This window comes from Mesoplodon bidens, assembly GCF_964165515.1.
Source record: "Mesoplodon bidens genome assembly, chromosome: 10".
In the NCBI taxonomy this organism is placed as follows: Eukaryota; Metazoa; Chordata; class Mammalia; order Artiodactyla; family Ziphiidae; genus Mesoplodon; species Mesoplodon bidens.
The window spans coordinates 58,998,525-59,016,117 of record NC_138172.1 but is presented as its reverse complement, the minus strand read 5'-3'; the positions used below and the strand labels follow the sequence as shown (position 1 = coordinate 59,016,117).

Genomic DNA, 17,593 nt, shown 5'->3' with positions numbered 1-17,593 from the left:
AACCCTAACTCCCAGGACCCCCAAATCATGGAAACCCCAAATCCCCCAGGAATCCCAAATTAAAAAAAAATCCAAGCCTCTAGGAAACCCCAGTCATGGAGGTCCTTGTGCCTGGTATGGAGGATACTAGTCTGGATATGCATCCCGGGCCCCCGGGGCACCTCAAGCCCTATTCGTAGGCACTAGGGGACAACAAACAGGAATTCTCATCCCTGGAAACCAGAGGAATTCAATGCCCTGAGTTCATGGATCTTTAGACACCAAAATTCCAAGAGCCCCAGCCGCAATGCCCCAGATCTTCAAGCCTACATCTTTAATACATGAGGGACACCAAGGCATTGAGGGGATCCCAAATCCTGGACCCCCCATTTCCATGTACATTCTGGTCACAGGTCCAAAACACCAAACCTAAGTTACTGGCACTGAAGGACTTCACAGCATCCTGGTCAGACTAAGAGCCTGATGGATATCCTGAAGACCTAGGGGGTCCAGGGCAGACCCTGAAACCAAGGAGAGCTCATGACTGTCCTTCACTTCATGTCTCCAAACTCAGCATGACCCCTACTCCCTTTAATAAAGATGTGTCTGTGGCAATAAATAAATAAATAAATAAAATACATTTAATAAGTAAATGGATTATTTATTTTAAGAAAACTTCTTTAGGCACTTTTAAAACTCCAGCTGGTTAGATGCTTTACTGTCTTGAATATATAAATTTTTCATGTCCAGGGAAGGACTGGCATTGCAAGATTATTGGTAAAAATAACCCATGTAGTCCATATTCTATCAACCTTATTCATGCGCAGAATTTGCACTCTCCTTTAAACATATCCTTATCATGATGATTTCTTTGTTAAGAATTTGCGCCCCTTAGGTCAATGTATCAGTACCAATAACTATCATCAGTTTTGTGTTAACCAAGAGTTCATTTTTCATACTTGTAAATTAAGGTATATATTATATGCCAAAGTATTAAATTACTCTAAGTCCCCTACATATCAACCAGTTCCACTCCAAGAGTGTAAGTCCAATTTGTTTATAAGTCCAATAAATTTAGCCTAGGTACCCAGCTAACACAGTCAGCTATATAGTACTGTACTGTGACAGGTTTATCATACTTTTCACACAAATAATACATAAACAAACAAACATAAAATAAAACATTTTCAATCTTACAGTATAGTACCTTGAAAAATTCAGTAGATAGTACAATAGCTGGCATACAGGGGCTGGTATCCAGTGAACAGGCAAGGAGAGTTACTGAATGGAAGAGGGAGAGGAGATGGGAGATGGTAGAGCTGAAGGATCATCAGCAATAGGAGATGGAGGGCAAGCTGCAATTTCACTAATGGCTGATGTTCATGGCACAGGTTCTGGTTCCTTGCTGGATTCAATTCTATCTGCCCTCTTGAAAAACTGATAGTAGTAGCTATCACTGGGTAGTAGCTCTTTTTTTCCTCCTCATAGATGACACTGTAGCACTGGATAGCGTTCTGAATGGCTGCTGCAACCTCCGTGTATCATTCTATGTTCAGGTCCTGTGCCTCAAAAACGAACAGTGCCTCCTCAAATAAAGAAAATCCCCTTGCCATTTCCTGTGTTGTGAATCTCTTCAGCTCTTCGGTTGCTTCTTCTACCTGTTGTCTCTTCATCCTTTCTGTCGACCTCCAATTCCATCAGGTCTTCATTAGTAACCTCCTCATGTTGCACAGCAAGGAGTTCAGTGAAGTCATCCTCTTGCAGATCTAGCTCCAGCTTCTTGCTGAGGGTCACTGAATTGCTGAAGACCTCTTTGGAATCCTTATTCACCTTCTCAAATCCATGATAATCATGAAAAAACTGTGGTCAAATGTTCTTCCAAACCCCATTCATGGTGATGACTGTAACCTCACGCCAAGCAAAGTCAATGTTTTTTGTGGCCTTGTAGATGTTATAGTCCTTCCAAAAGAGTTGCAGCGTTGTTCCTGATTCATCACTCACCTTTACTGCCTGACAAAAAGTGTGATGTAAATAATATTTCTTGAAAGTCGCTCTAACTCCCTTGTCCATAGTTGGATGAGTGATGTAGTATTAGGTGGCAGATGCACTACTTTGATGTTGGAATGAAAGTCGTCCATGAATGGAGGTGGGGTGGTGGTGGCCTGGAGCACTGTCAAGTAGCAAAAGAATGTTGAATGGGACATACTTCTCCAAGCAATATTTCTCTAACTCCAGGATAAATTGGTGGAAAAACCAGTCCTGGAAAATGGCCTGTGTAACCCAGGATTTGGGGTTACTCTTCCACACAACAGGAAGAGAGCCATTGGGTATGTTTTTAAGGGTTATTGGATTCTCTGAATGGTAAACTAAGAGATGATTCAGCTTCATATTGTCAGAAGCATTGTCATCAAACAACAGAGTTAGCCTATCCTTTGCTGCTTTGTAGCCTAGCATCAACTTTTCTTCTTTAACAGATGTAACTTTCGTCTGGCATCCTCTTCCAATACAGTCGTGTGTCACCCACTTTAAGAACCTGCTCAGGTAAATATGCACCTTCATCAATAATTTCTCAAAGCATTTCAGGAAATTCCTGGGCATCTACCATATATGCACATGCTGCCTCGCCACTTACCTTTACGTTGTGAAGGTTGGTTCTAGCCTTGAACCAATGAAACCAGTCATGACTGGCATTAAAAGATGCACCTCTGATTCTTTGCCATGTTTCTTCTTCAAGTCTTCATAAAGGCTTTCAGCCTTCTCTTGAATCATCATTAAGCTGAGCAGGACTGGACAAAACTATGTTGAATAAAAGTGGTAAAAGTGGACATCCTTGTCTTGTACTTGATCTTAGAGGAAATGCTTCCAGCTTTCCACCATTGAGTATGATGTTAGCTGTAAGTTTGTCATATATGGCCTTTATTATGTTGATGTAGGATACCCTCATGTTTTCTTTCTGGAGTTTTTATTATAAATGGGTGTTGAATTTTATCAAAAGCCTTTTGTGCCTCTATTGAGATGATCATATGTTTTTTTTATTTTTCAGTTTGTTGATGTGGTGTATCACACTGATTGATTTGTGGTTATTGAAAAATCCTTGCATCCCTGAGATAAATCTTTCTTGATCATGGTGTATCATCTTTTTAATGTATTGTTAGATTTGGTTTGCTAGTATTTTGTTGAGGATTTTTGCTATTGGCCTGTAAATTTCTTTTTTGTGGTACCTTTGTATGGTTTTGGTATCAGGTTGATTGTGGCCTCATAGAATGAGTTTGGGAGTGTTTCTCCCTCTGTGATTTTTTGGAACAGTTACAGAAGGATAGATGTTAACTCTTCTCTAAATGTTTGATAGAATTTTCCTGTGAAGCCACCTGGTCCTGGACTTTTGTTTGTTGGGAGTTTTTAAATCACAGTTTCAATTTCAGTACTGGTGATTTATCTGTTCAAATTATCTATTTCTTCCTAGTTCAGTCTTGGGAAATTGTAACTTTCTAAGAATTGGTCCATTTCTTCTAGGTTGTCCATTTTATTGACGTAGAGTTGCTTGTAGTAGTCTCATGATCCATCGTATTTCTGTGGTGTCAGTTGTAACTTCTTTTTTGTTTGTTTTTAAATTTTTATTATGGAATACTTCAAACATACATCAAAATAAGAGTGTATAAAAAATTACCCCATTGTATTTATCACCTGGTCATAATATCTTCCAGCTATTTGGCCACTCTTGTTTTCATCTCTATCCTTCTTCCTTCACATTATTTTGAAGCAAATACAGTTACAGGATAGATTTGTTTTTGTAAATATTGTTAGATACTCCCTCAACCACATATATATATATATATATATATATATATATATATATATATATATATATATTCATATATATCCAGAACTTTTATCTGAGTTAGAAGATCGATTCTAGCTTGTTGTCTGAAATTCGGTAGTTGCACAAAGTGCAACTTTTTGGGAATCATTTATTTTTTTTATTTTTTCACACACACACACTGTATTTTATTTTTACAAGAGATAAATAAACTGACACCAAGCATTGTAAATGGATGACCACAACAAAAGCAACAATGATTTCAATTACCAAACATGAAACACACTCATACTATGTCATAATACTGACATTCAGTCCAGTAATCCTCAACTGTAACAGCTCCCTTACTTTGCAATGAAAATTGATTTGTATATTTTTTGCCTCTGAGCCCTTGGGGGATTTTTTTTTTATTCAAACAGAAAGTAACAAAAATTATAATCGTCCTCATCAGTTCACTCAGTCCCATGTAATTAATTTTTTTTCATCTTGATCTTTTGTTAACACTTTTATGAATTCATCAGTTTTCCATTAGAGTTCTGAAAATGCTTATTCATTCAATTCAACAGTATAGTCAGTTACCAGAAACCTGTACTTGTCAGAGTCTTTTCCATGAATTCCTTGAAGATGAAACCCTTTCATAGGAACATTTTTGCAAAAGCATCAGAGTACACACAGAACTGTCTGTAAAGGACAAAAGACTTTAAAATGACCATGGTTAAAGATTTGATGAAAGTTCATAATAATGCAGTTGACAAGAAAATTTAGTTATTTCTGAGATATACATTTTAAAGTAATAACTAGAATTATGACTTATAACATTATACCAGAACATATAAGATTTTTAGAAATTTCACGTAATGTCTGAAACATTTATATTAACATATTTCCATACAAATAACCCAAAGAAAGTTTAGTATTAGTTTTTGTTTGTTTGTGTTTTTATACTGCAGGTTCTTATTAGTCATCAATTTTATACACATCAGTGTATACATGTCAGACCCAATCACCCAATTCAGCAAACCACCATCTCCTCCCCACCATGGTTTTCCCCCCTTGGTGTCCATACGTTTGTTCTCTACATCTGTGTCTCAACTTCTGCCCTGCAAACTGGTTCACCTGTATCATTTTTCTAAGTTCCACATACATGCATTAATATATGATATTTGTTTTTCTCTTTCTGACTTACTTCACTCTGTATGACAGTCTCTAGATCCATCCACGTCTCAACAAATGACTCAAATTCGTTCCTTTTTATGGCTGAGTAATATTCCATTGTATGTATGTACCACAACTTCTTTATCTATCCATTCATATGTTGATGGGCATTTAGGTTGCTTCCATGACCTGGCTATTGTAAATAGTGCTGCAATGAACATTGGGGTGCATGTGTCTTTTTGAATTATGGTTTTCTCTGGGTATATGCCCAGTAGTGGGATGGCTGGATCATATGGTAATTCTATTTTTAGTTTTTTAAGGAACCTCCATACTGTTCTCCATAGTGACTGTATCAATTTTCATTCCCACCAACAGTGCAAAACTGTTCCCTTTTCTCCACACCCTCTCTAGCATTTGTTGTTTGTAGATTTTCTTATGAGGCCCATTCTAACTGGTGTGAGGTGATGCTTCATTGTAGTTTTGATTTGCATTTCTCTAATAATTAGTAATATTGAGCAGCTTTTCATGTGCTTCTTGGCCATCTGTATGTCTTCTTTGGGGAAATGTCTATTTAGGTCTTCGGCCCATTTTTGGATTGGATTTATTTCTAATATTATTGATTTTAGCCCTCTCCCTTTTTCTCATGATGGCTTTGACTAAAGGTTTATTAATTTTGTTTTTCTTTTCAAAGAACCCTCTTTTAATTTCATTGATTTTTCCTACTGTTTTTTTCATCTCTACTTCTTTTATATCTGATCAGATCTTTACAATTTCTTTCCTTCTACTAACTGTGGGTTTTGTTTGTTCTTCTTTCTCTAGTTGCTTTAGGTGTAAGGTTAGGTTATTTATTTGAAATTTATCTTGTTTCCTAAGGTAAGCTTGTATTGCTATAAACTTTCCTCTTAGACCTGCTTTTGCTGTGTCTCATAGGTTTCGTATCATCTTATTTTTGTTATCACTTGTCTCTAGGTATTTTTAAATTTCCTCTTTGATTTCTTACATGATCCATTGGTTATTTTGTAGCATATTGTTTAGCCTCCACGTGTTTGTGTTTCATAAAGTTTAATTCCTGTAGTTGCTTTCTAAAATCATAGTGTTGTTGTCAGAAAAGATGCTTGATACAATTTCAGTTGTCTTAAATTCTAAAAGGCTTGCTTTGTGACCCAGCATGTGATCAATCCTGGAGAATGTTCCATGTGCACTCGATAAAAATGTGTATTTTGCTGCTTTTGGATGAATGTTCTATAAATAACAATTAAGTCCATCTGGTCTAATGTGTCATTTAAGACCTCTGTTTACTTATTGATTTTCTGTCTGGATGATCTGTCCATTGATGTAAGTGGGATGTTAAAGTCTCCCACTATTATTGTGTTACTGTCAATTTCTCCTTTTATGGTTGTTAACATTTGCCTTATATATTGAGGTGTTCCTATGCTGGGTGCATATATATTTACACTTGTTATATCTTCTTCTTGGATTGATCCCTTGATCATTATTTAGTATCCTTTTTTTGTCTCTTGTAACAGTCTTTATTTTAAAGTCTATTTTGTCTGATATGAGCATTGCTACTGCAGGTTTCTTTTGATTTCCACTTGCATGGAATAGCTCTTTTCCATCCCCTCACTTTCAGTCTGTATGTGTCCCTAGATCTGTAGTGGGTCTCTTGTAGACAGCATACACATGGTCTTATTTTTATATCCATTCAGCCAGTCTATGTCTTTTGGTTGGAGCATTTAATCCATTTACATTTAAGGTAATTATCGATATGCATGTTCCTATTGCCATTTATTTAATTGTTTTGAATTTGTTTTTGTGGGCCTTTTTTCTTTCCTTCCTCTTTTGTTCTCTTCTCATGTGATTTGATGACTATCTTTAGTGTTGTGTTTGGGTTGCTTTTTTTCTGTGTGTGACTTGTAGTTTTTTGCTTTGTAGTTTCCATAAGGTTTTTATATAGCAGTATATATAAAAGATTGCTTTATAAAATTGTTATAAGTTGCTGGTCTCTTAATTTCCAATGATTTCCAATATCCTGCCTTTGTACTCTCCTCTTCTCACTATTGCTGGTTTTGATATCATATTTGTGTATGGTTGATTTCCTACCTTTACTTTATATTTGCCTTTACTGGTGAGCTTTCCTATTCATAATTTTCTTGATTCTAGTTGTGGCCTTTTCTTTTCAGCTTACAGAATTTCCTTTAGGATTTGTTGTAAAGCTGGTTTTGTGGTGCTGAATTCTCTTAGGTTTCGTTCATTGTAAAGCTTTTGATTTCTCCATCAAATCTAAACAAAAGCCTTGCTGGGTCGAGTATTCTTGGTTGTAGGTTTTTCCCTTTCATCACTTTAAATATATCATGCCACCCCTCTCTGGCCTGCAGAGTTTCTTCTGAACAATCAGCTGATAACCCTTATATGTTATTTATTACTTTTCCCTTGTTGCTCTTAATATTTTCTCTTTGTCTTTAATTTTGACTATTTGATTAATATGTGTCTTGGTGTGTTCCTCTTTGGGTTTATCCTGTATGGGACTTGCTGCATTTCCTGGACTTGATTGACTATTTCCTTTCCCATATTAGGGAAGTTTTTGACTATAATCTCTTCAAATATTTTCTCAAGTCCTTTCTCTCTCTCTTCTCCTTCTGGGACCCCTATAATGCAAGTGTTGCTGCGTTTAATGTTGTCCCAGAGGTCTCTTAGGCTGTCTCCATTTCTTTTCATTCTTTTTTCTTTATTCTGTTCTACAGCAGTGAATTCCACCATTCTAACTCCCAAGTCACTTATCCGTTCTTCTGCCTCATTTATTCTGCTACTGATTCCTTCTAATGCATATTTCATTTCAATTATTGTATTTTTTTAATGTTTATTTATTTATTTATCTTTGGCTGCATTGGGTCTTCACTGTTGCATGTGGGCTTTCTCTAGTTGTGGCAAGTGGGGGTTACTCTTCATTGTGGCACGTGGGCTTCTTATTGCAGTGGCTTCTCTTGTTGTGGAGCATGGACTCTAGGCATGCAAGTTTCAGTAGTTGTGGCATGCAGGCTCTAGAGTGTAGGTTCAGTAGTTGTGGCACACATGTTTAGTCGCTCTATGGCATGTGGGATCTTCCTGGACCAGGGCTAGAACCCATGTCCCCTGCATTTACAGGTGTATTCTTAACCACTGCACCACTAGGGAATTCCCAGTTATTGTATTCTTCAACACTGTTTGTTCTTTATACCCTCTAGGTCTTTTTTAAACATTTCTTCATCTTCTCAGTCTGTGCCACCATTTTTTTTCCAAGATCTTGGATCATCTTTGCTTTCGTTACTCTGAATTATTTTTCAGGTAATTGCCTATCTCCATTTCATTTAGCTGTTCTTCTGGGGTTTTATTTTGTTCCTTCATGTGGAACATATTTATCTGCCATCTCATTTTGCCTGTGTTCATTGTCTCTGTTCCACAGGATGCAGGGCTCTAGTTTCTCTTGCTTCTGCTATCTGCCCCTGGTGGGTGAGGCTGGTCTAGACACTTGTGCAGGCTTCCTTCCTTCCTCCACTCACTTGTGCCTGCCCACTGGTGAGTGGAGTTGGGTCTTGTCCCTCTGGTGGGCAGGGCTGTGTCATGTGGTGTGTTTACAGGAAGCTGTGGGATCAGTAAGACTTTCACAAGCCTGTCTGATGATGGGTGGGGCTGTGTTTCTGCCCTCTTGGTTGTTTGGCCTGAGGCATCCCAGGACTGGAGCCTACCGTTTGTTGGGTGATTCCAGGTCTTGGCATCAAAATGGCAGCCTCCAGAAGGGCTCATGCCAATTAGTACTCCCTGGCATCTCTGCCACTAGTGTCCTTGTTCATACAGTGAGCCACACCTACCCCCCCCACCTCCCCAGGAGACCCTTCAAGACCAACAGGTGGGTCTAGCCCAGGTTCCTATGAATTCACTGCTTCTTCCCTGGGTAGTGTGCACGAGAACTTGTGTGGGCCCTCCAAGAGTGGAGTCCCTGTTTCCACAAGTCCAGTGGAGCTCCTGAGATCAAGCCCTGCTGGCCTTCAAAGCCAAATGCTCTGGGAGCTCCTCCTCCCAATGCCAGACCACCAGGCTGGGGAGCCTGATGTGGGGCTCAGAATGTTCACTACTGTGGGAGAACCTCCGTGATATAATTATTTTTCAGTTTGTGGGTCACCCACCCAGTGAATATTGGATTTAATTATATCGCACATGTGCCCCTCCTACCATCTCATTGTGGCTTCTTCTTTGTTTTTGGATGTAGAATATCTTTTTTTGGTAGATTCCAGTCTTCTTTGTTGATGGTTGTTCAGCATTTAGTTGTGTTGTTGGTGTTTTCTTGAGAGGAGGTGAGCTCAAGTCATTCTACTCCACCATCTAGTCTCCAACTCAGGCTATAGTAGATTTCTAATAAGATCACATTTACAAGGCAATCTTGGAATATTTTGTTTATGAGTATTTTTAAGATTTTATGTAACTGAAGCATCAGCAATATACGCCACAATTAAATGTTCAACAGGATGATCTAGTTTCATCTGGACTCATGTCCTAGTGATGAAAGATTAATTCAAAGTTAGATATGTGCCTAATGAAAAGCTGGATATAAGCATATAATATACAATTAAAGATTTGGGGGGTTAGAAAATTATATTTATATCATAAAAATAACACACAGGATATATTCAGTCTAGAAAATACTTAGAGTTTCAGTATCTCTACATTTGGGCATTTAAAATTCTTTTGTATTTATTTGAGACAGCTAGATGCTTCACTACTATAAATACAGTGGTATATATATTTTAGTTGTCTAATTAGAAAAACTTGAGTTTATTAAAGACCTGGCCATTTAATGATCATAATATTGTAATAAGTCAACTGATTTTCTTCAGTGATATAAATTTGTATTAAAAGTATGAGGTATGATTAGAAAATGTTTGTCACTACATTATTTTGCTATTCTCTTAGGCAATCTCCATGTTTCATTTATCACAAGTGTGTGCAAATGACATTCAGATTTACTCCCCTGACCCAGATCTGAATTTCTAAGGTAAACTTTAATGTCTCCTTGGCATTTTAAGCTTAAGATTATCGAGACAAAATATAAATTCTCTACCTCTAAACTTTTTTCATTCCTTTCTTTCTTTGGTTAGTGGTGTCATTATACTTCTAGCCATTTCTGCATTTAAAACTTATTTTAGGGCTTCCCTGGTGGTGCAGTGGTTGAGAATCCACCTGCCAATGCAGGGGACACGGGTTCATGCCCCGGTCCAGGAAGATCCCACATGCTGTGGAGCAGCTGGGCCCGTGAGCCATGGCCGCTGAGCCTGCGCATCCGGAGCCTGTGCTCCGCAATGGGAGAGGCCACAACACTGAGAGGCCCGCGTACTGCAAAAAAAAAAAAAAAAAAAAAGACACAAACTTATTTTATTCCTACCTTCCCAAGTCATACAGTATAACTTGCACTAAGGCACTCTTGAACAGCTTGTGGTTGCCCAACCTCTCTTTCTCTCTCTCACTTCACTACACACATGCACACACCAACCAGCCTTCTCCCTCTTTCTACAATTCATCTATGTCAGCCAAAGCCCAAAACATGCCTTGTGTTTGTTCACTCTATTTCTGACTCTTTCATACATTTTTATGAAGTGAAGTGATTTAGAAAATTGGACGACAAAAAATTTACTTTCTTAAAATAAACATTGATTACTACCCTTTTTGCTAGTCAGTAATCAGTTCCATGTTTAATCTGTATGTAACCATTTTAAAGTAAGAGAATGGCAAATACTCCAATTAATCAGAGTATAAGGTATGTTGAACAGAATAGGTTCCACCAGCATTAACATCAATGGATTTACAAAAGCTCTCAGCTTGTAATTTTAGGAACTTGATTTTGTCAACATTCTGTATGGTAGTTTGGGTCCTCCCAGAATCAGGATTAGTTGAGATTAAGCATGTAAGGAGTTCATTAGGAAAAATGATCTTGTGACAAAAAAACTAACTAAATAAATAAAATAAGGAGGGAGCCAAGGAAGACTAGAGAGCCCTCACACTAGAATATCTGACCCAAAGGAAAGAGGTCATAGACAGCACAGAAGCAATTGTATTAAAGGGAAATTCATCCCAGCTGTCTAGGAATCCTTGAGACACAGGCAGAGGAGAACTGTGACTCCCAAGAATGGACCTATTTTAGCATTTCAACCACATTTGGTCATTGACTGAGAGTTGCTCTTGTGTACCATGGCCTTGGGAGCAATACGATTTCAGAACAGAGCAACTCATATTCTAAGTCAGTTATACCTGTATGTAGAGTTCTGCATTCACTTCACCACTACAACCCTGAAAGATGATCCAGTTTTTAAAACAGAGTATATCTAGCTGAACTCATAAGAAACTTGATTATATACTAACAGTAGTGTTTTGCTTACAGTAAGAACTAACTTAACCTGTAGTGTCAAATGTTCATGTTAATATCCACAATAATATATTTTCTAATTCTGGCATAAAGATATTTTCTAAAGTAAATTTTGCATGTGTGAATTTATCTATTTGTTAATTTTTGTCTCAACCCTCAATGTTGCCAAAAATGAGAATCTCTCTCTTTTTATAATTCATAAAGACCTTTGGGAGTCCATGGATTTTTCTTAGATAAGAAGCTGCAACGATCTGCTTTCAAATTAGGAATATTACATGGGAAAATTACGGAATTAATTTTTCATTTTCATGGTGGCTTCTCAGTTCAGTCAGAAGTAGCAATTCATCACATTCCCTGTACCTAATAAAATAGTAGACATGCTTATTCTTCAGTTTGGTTGTTGCTTAAATGTGAAAATTAAGAGGTATAAATTGAGTAATTGTTAAAAACTATAATTTTTTATATAGCTCTTCTGTCAATCAACTGTCTTGAGCCCATTACCACTATAATCAGGTGCTGAACAGGATAAATGTGAAAGCAACATGTTAAAAATAAAAAAAGTAAGTGCTTTGGAGTGACTAGTACTTTTGCTTGTGAACAAGGCAGTTTTTGGACCATGAGGTAAAGCTGTGCTTTAGAAATGCTTGTAGGCTTAATGCATCCCCTCCATCTTCTAGACCGGGCTGTGCAGGTGAGTGCACGGTTTCCATGTGCTGTTACTATAACTCACAAGTGCAGAGCTAACCTGGCTCAAGTGTCCACTACCAGACCTCAGACATCATTTATGTTAACCCAGATATTTCCACAAATATTTCTCGTCTCAACTCCTAGAGAGCTCATGGCTTTCACATAAACACATCTTTACTGAAAAAGAATTTACTTGGATTGCCCATTAGGCAAAATTATCAATTACTCAGTTTTGTACCGTTCTACCAGGGTGTGTGTGTGTGCATTCACGTGTATTAGTAAAAGGAGAAACAGGTAAGACTCACACTTGTTTTTTGAAGACAGCATTCATCTTCAGTGACTCAGATCCACTCTTTGGTCCTATTTAAATGACGGATACATTTCCACTGATGAAGGATAGAGATCGTCCCTTTGACTTTGACCAAATCTCTGGCTGTTACTGTGAAGTGTGCCTTCTGCTATGGCTGTCATTCTCCATCAGCCCAGTGCTAGAACACATAGAAAATTATTTATTTTTAAACATTGCCCCTCAAGGTTTTTAGTTGGATTGCATAGCTTCCCAGTTGTCTGAAACTGATATTTGTTTTCACTTTTTAATTATTTTAACACAGTATCTACTTTGGTCCTTGGGACTGCCCCTTTTCAGTTTATGCATCAGGGACTATTTGAGTATTATGCAGTCATTAACAATCTACACATACTTATACCACTAAAGTTGTTTTTCAGTAATCCTCTTATTAGCAACCATGACCTTGGTACCTTCCAAGATCTTGTTTTATATTGTTATCTTTCCTTTTCTAGCTAACATATAAAGTGATATCCCAGCGATTCTCATCTGATTTCCTGCTGAGTACTTCCTTGGTAAAAGAAGCAACTTCAGTTTCTCTGTATAAAACTAGGAACTTAAATTATATTTACTTTTATCTCATTTTAGATTTTTGTATACCAGAAAATAAGTGAAAAATTTCCTTTCTTACTGTGTTTGTTCAGTTCTAAGAACTCCATGCTCCATTTTAGCTCATCAGGTCATGTTTTTTCTTCTAGGACTACAATGATGAAATTCGTCAGGAACAACTACGTGAATTATCTTACTTAAATGGCTCAGAGGACTCTGGTCGTGGCAGAGGTATTAGAGGCAGAGGGATCAGAATAGCTCCCACAACTCCTTCAAGGTACATTTGTTCTTACTTTAAATAAATTAACAGCCAATAAGGATGGCAATACTTTGCTGGCCTGTTCTGTGTCATGATCACAGCTAGGAATAAACAATGACAATATCAGCAACAATAACCACCACCACCACAAAAGCAATAACAACAGATGCTTATATAGCTCGTAAGAGCTTTATATAAATTACTAACTCATCAAATGCTCCATAGTAGGGTTAAGCATTATTTATAGGTGAGCAACTGATAAAGATGTAAGCAATACGCCTGAGGACACACAGGCAGTCTGACTCTAGAATTCAGAGTTTGAGCTCTTAACAACTTCCTAAGAAAATAAGAGGAGCAAACCTAAGAGTTTCTACTTTTTGGTTTTGTCCCCAGGATTAGGGCACACAGATGATTCAATCATATGCATCTTTGAACCAGGATGACCTTGAATGAAGAGAAAATTACAAATATTATCTCTGCCTTAAATGGCCCCTGAATTGATACAGTCTTGCCAGGTAGGTAGACAGATAGATGAGGATAATGATAGATATAGGTAGGTAGGTAGATATATAAATATTTAGATAGATAAGTACATTATATATATATATATTATATGTGTGTGTATTATATATATACACACACACACATTATATATATATATATATATATATATATATATATATATATATATATATATATATATACACATCACCAGTCCAGAAAGCCAGAAGCACATTTCTTATATGGCTGATGGTAAGAATATTTAAAGCTTAGTTATATTTGACTCTGCAATGTCATCAGAGAAGATTTTATTTGATGTTGTTCACTTTGCAAAGAAATTGGAATTTTTCTGCAACAGAATTTGTTCTGTAGGATTCTACATTTGCCAAGCTTTCAACAGAAAGCATTGTTTTGCAAAGAGGTAAAGTGAAAAATACTCATAGCCTTCACACACAGATTGTGTAATTCTGTCATTCTCTTTATCCTGTTATAGTTGACCTTCAAATCTCTAAACGGCTTAGATGTAGAGTACTATTTCATATATTGCATAGAAACCATCTTAAGAGATTCTAAGATACTTTGCTGATTCAACTTACTTTTAAAATTACTCCCCAAATATTTTCACCACCTTTCAAAACACCACTGTTTTTAACATTTAAGTCACAGACACCTCAAAAAATTTTACACTATCAGAAAAGAAGTTAAGAATGATCAACTTCCAAAAAAAATATCAAGGAAATAATTGACTAAAGGTAAAATGTGGCAATTATAGAAATTACTTTGATTAAAGGAAAAACTTCTGAAAATGTTTCAGTGATTATTTTCACATTTTTTCTTTAAATTTTTTTTATATGAGCTTTCTAATACTACCTAGGAACATTATTTTATTGCTAAAATTAATGTGACATAACATTTTTTATGGACTTTTTTTAATGGAATCAGCCTTTTACAAAGCCTTTATATTAACTTCATCATGATGGGTTGTGAAATGACATCATTGCAGGCAATCTTAAATTGATTAAATCATAGGGTTTTAATAATGAAATTGTCACTTTTGTAGTTCAAAAAATGATAATTTTGGCAGTTTTATATGGTGTAATCTAAGTATGTATTGAGCGACTATAGAGGCAACACGTTTTTTTCTATTCTATACTCCTTGGAATAGGGGCCATTTAAAAAATAATGCATTAACCTGCTTTTGAGATTACAAAATCATCATATTAAAAGACTTTTTGTTTTGTTATTGGTGCTCCTTAAGGTAATAATACATTTGTCATATTTGAGTGGACCATATAAGATTTCAATTTCAGTGATGTTTTAATGTAAAATATTCATCTCTTTAATTATTTAATAATGGAGAGTGCATTATGATCTAGATTTTTAAATATCTTAGAAGAAAAATTTGATTGAAAGCTTTTGCTTTTTAACATTCCATGTATCATACAATCTGATATTGCATATGTTAAAAAAAGAAAATTAATATTGAAAATTAAACCTCACTTTCAATGCTATCTTGATGTAATTAATGTATTAACATTAATAAAAGTAAATGTAGCAGAACTCTGTTGTTTTCTGTTTCAAACCACATGATGAAATATATCTGCAATTAAATAAGAATAAGAAAATAGCTTCACAAAAAAGAAGTTCTTGAACACATGGGTTAATGGATGCTGATTTGTACATATTTATGAAATTGTGACTTTTTAAAGTTATTCAGTTACACTTAAATTCAAAAAGAATGGTACCTGGTATATTTTTAAAACTTTAATTTGTTGAAAATTTCTTTAATTAAAGGAATTTATGTTTCAACAAGCATATCTATGAAAACTATCTAATCTTCCAATAATAATGCATACAAGAAAACAAAGCATTACATCTATATATTATAATAATTTATATTATGTAATTGAAGAATTAAGATCTTCACACACATCACTGCTACATGGTGAATGAGAGTGAACAGTGGAAAATAAAACATTTGAGGCAGATTTTGAAGGTTTTGTTTACTACAATGAGAAATAATACATAGATAGAATCTAATGGAGCTTGTTAAAGAGGAGACTAATCATATTTGTTTCCAAGAAAGACTACTCAGTCACCACTGTGAGTGATAGAGAAGAATTAGAGCAAAGCGAGAAAGACAGACAGAGAGGTGTGTGGCAAGGAAGCCCGAGAGAATACAAGTTCATTATCCAACACAGAAATGAATACTACTTGGAGTGTTAGAGAGATAAAGGACTAGATTAGAGATTAGAATTTATATAAATTAGTGCCCATTTAGATGTTGGAGACAAGAGAGTGGTCCTAGACAGTATAACTCTCTGATGTTTGCCCTGGTTAGAGATTAACGACATCATCCACTAAAATTAGGTGAAGGACCAAATTTAATGAAGAATATAATTAATCCCAAGTCTATGGATTGCCAGTGTGACCTTGGGAAGGGGACTTGTACTTTCCGTGACTTGGTTCTCAACCTTTAAAATAGCTTAGAAATGGCTACATGACAAGGTTGTCAAGATTTTTAAGTTAGATGACACATGTAAGGCAGTGGTTCCCAAACTGGTCTGCACATTGGAATCACTGAAACCTCGCTGCTGCTAGAGACTGTGACTTAATCGGCCTGGCGTATGGTCTGGAGTCTGGAGGTTTTCAAAGGTCTTTAGGTGACTCTAACATGCAGACCAGTTAAGGAGACATGATCCAGGGTATGGTGTGTGGTAGGAAGGAAAGAGATAACAGCCATCAGAGTTAGAGACTGCAGGGGTGCACCGTGAGGCACAGAAGGAGGGTGAGGGGAAGAAAATGGGGATAGCCACATTCCAAGGTGGGCCCAGGAGTACATGTAAGTGAATGAGCCTGAAGAATATAAAGGAAGGAGGAAGAAATATGGAGAAAAGCAGAGTCATAAAAGTTCGAAGAAGGCATTTTCTAGATAGTAACCCATAGTGATAAATATAACAGTTACAGTAGAATGGGGACTGATTTCCAGTGGATTTAGAAACCAGTAGGCTTCTCATGATACCAGTCAAGAGTATTTTCAATAAAGAGGAGAAAGCAATAACTAGATTGCATTTGAGTCAGGAATGAGCAGGAGGTGAAGAATTAAGGATAGAAAACTTTCAAGAAGTCAGAAAAATAAAGGAAAGAACATTGTAGTATGGATTCAGCCAGGGACACTACGTTCTAAATAGGTGATGTGAATCTTGAGTTGAATTGAGGACTTGAGTTGAAGAGACATATAGGGTTAATATTCCAGGGAAGGGATGTAATGTGTAGGAGGTAATGAGTCAGATTCAAGAGACAGATTTTCCAGGGCTCTGTCTGGGAGACAGTTGATGAAGGAATGGAATGAGAAATTAGATTTGATTTGAGCATCATATAATTTTAAAGCAGGAAGAATTGCTACAGATTCAGAAATCTTATTTTACCCATTAGAAAAATAATCTACCTTAGGCTCTGGGAGTTATAACACTTACCTGTGATTATTCAGTGGTATAGATATAACTTGTGAATATAGTTTAAAGTAAGGTGACATATAATTTAGCACCCACACAGGGACACTGTTGAAAGTATTAAAATGCTGAACTAGGACAACAGTTGTAATTCTGAACTATTCTGGGCAAACCTGGATGTATGCACACCCTGTATATAAGGTGATTGGAGGTCCAGTGAAGGTAAAATTACTCTTTATATCCATCTTATAGATCAGCTTTTATATTATCATGATAATGTAGAATATTGTGGTCTCAGTTATATTGTGCTTGAAGTGGGCACTGGGCCTTCTAGGGTCTCCCAGTGCAGGAGAGCATTCTCTGTACATTAGACTCACAGTAAGTTCTCTAATAATTTCTCTATTAATCAGCTCTATAATCTGTTTAAAACTTTTAAAAGCTTTACCAGCATTCTTAT

At 36.4% G+C, this 17,593-nt stretch overlaps 1 protein-coding gene across 1 annotated transcript in view; it reads left to right on the top strand.

Moving 5' to 3' along the window:
- Positions 1-17,593, top strand: part of KHDRBS2 (KH RNA binding domain containing, signal transduction associated 2) — a gene marked incomplete at its 3' end in the record, with an annotated part of 662,231 nt that overhangs the window by 396,959 nt on the left and 247,679 nt on the right. Inside the window, exon 5 of the mRNA XM_081245279.1 lies at positions 13,074-13,201. Coding sequence (XP_081101405.1) covers positions 13,074-13,201 — 128 coding nt within the window. The remainder of the gene's footprint in view (positions 1-13,073; positions 13,202-17,593) is intronic.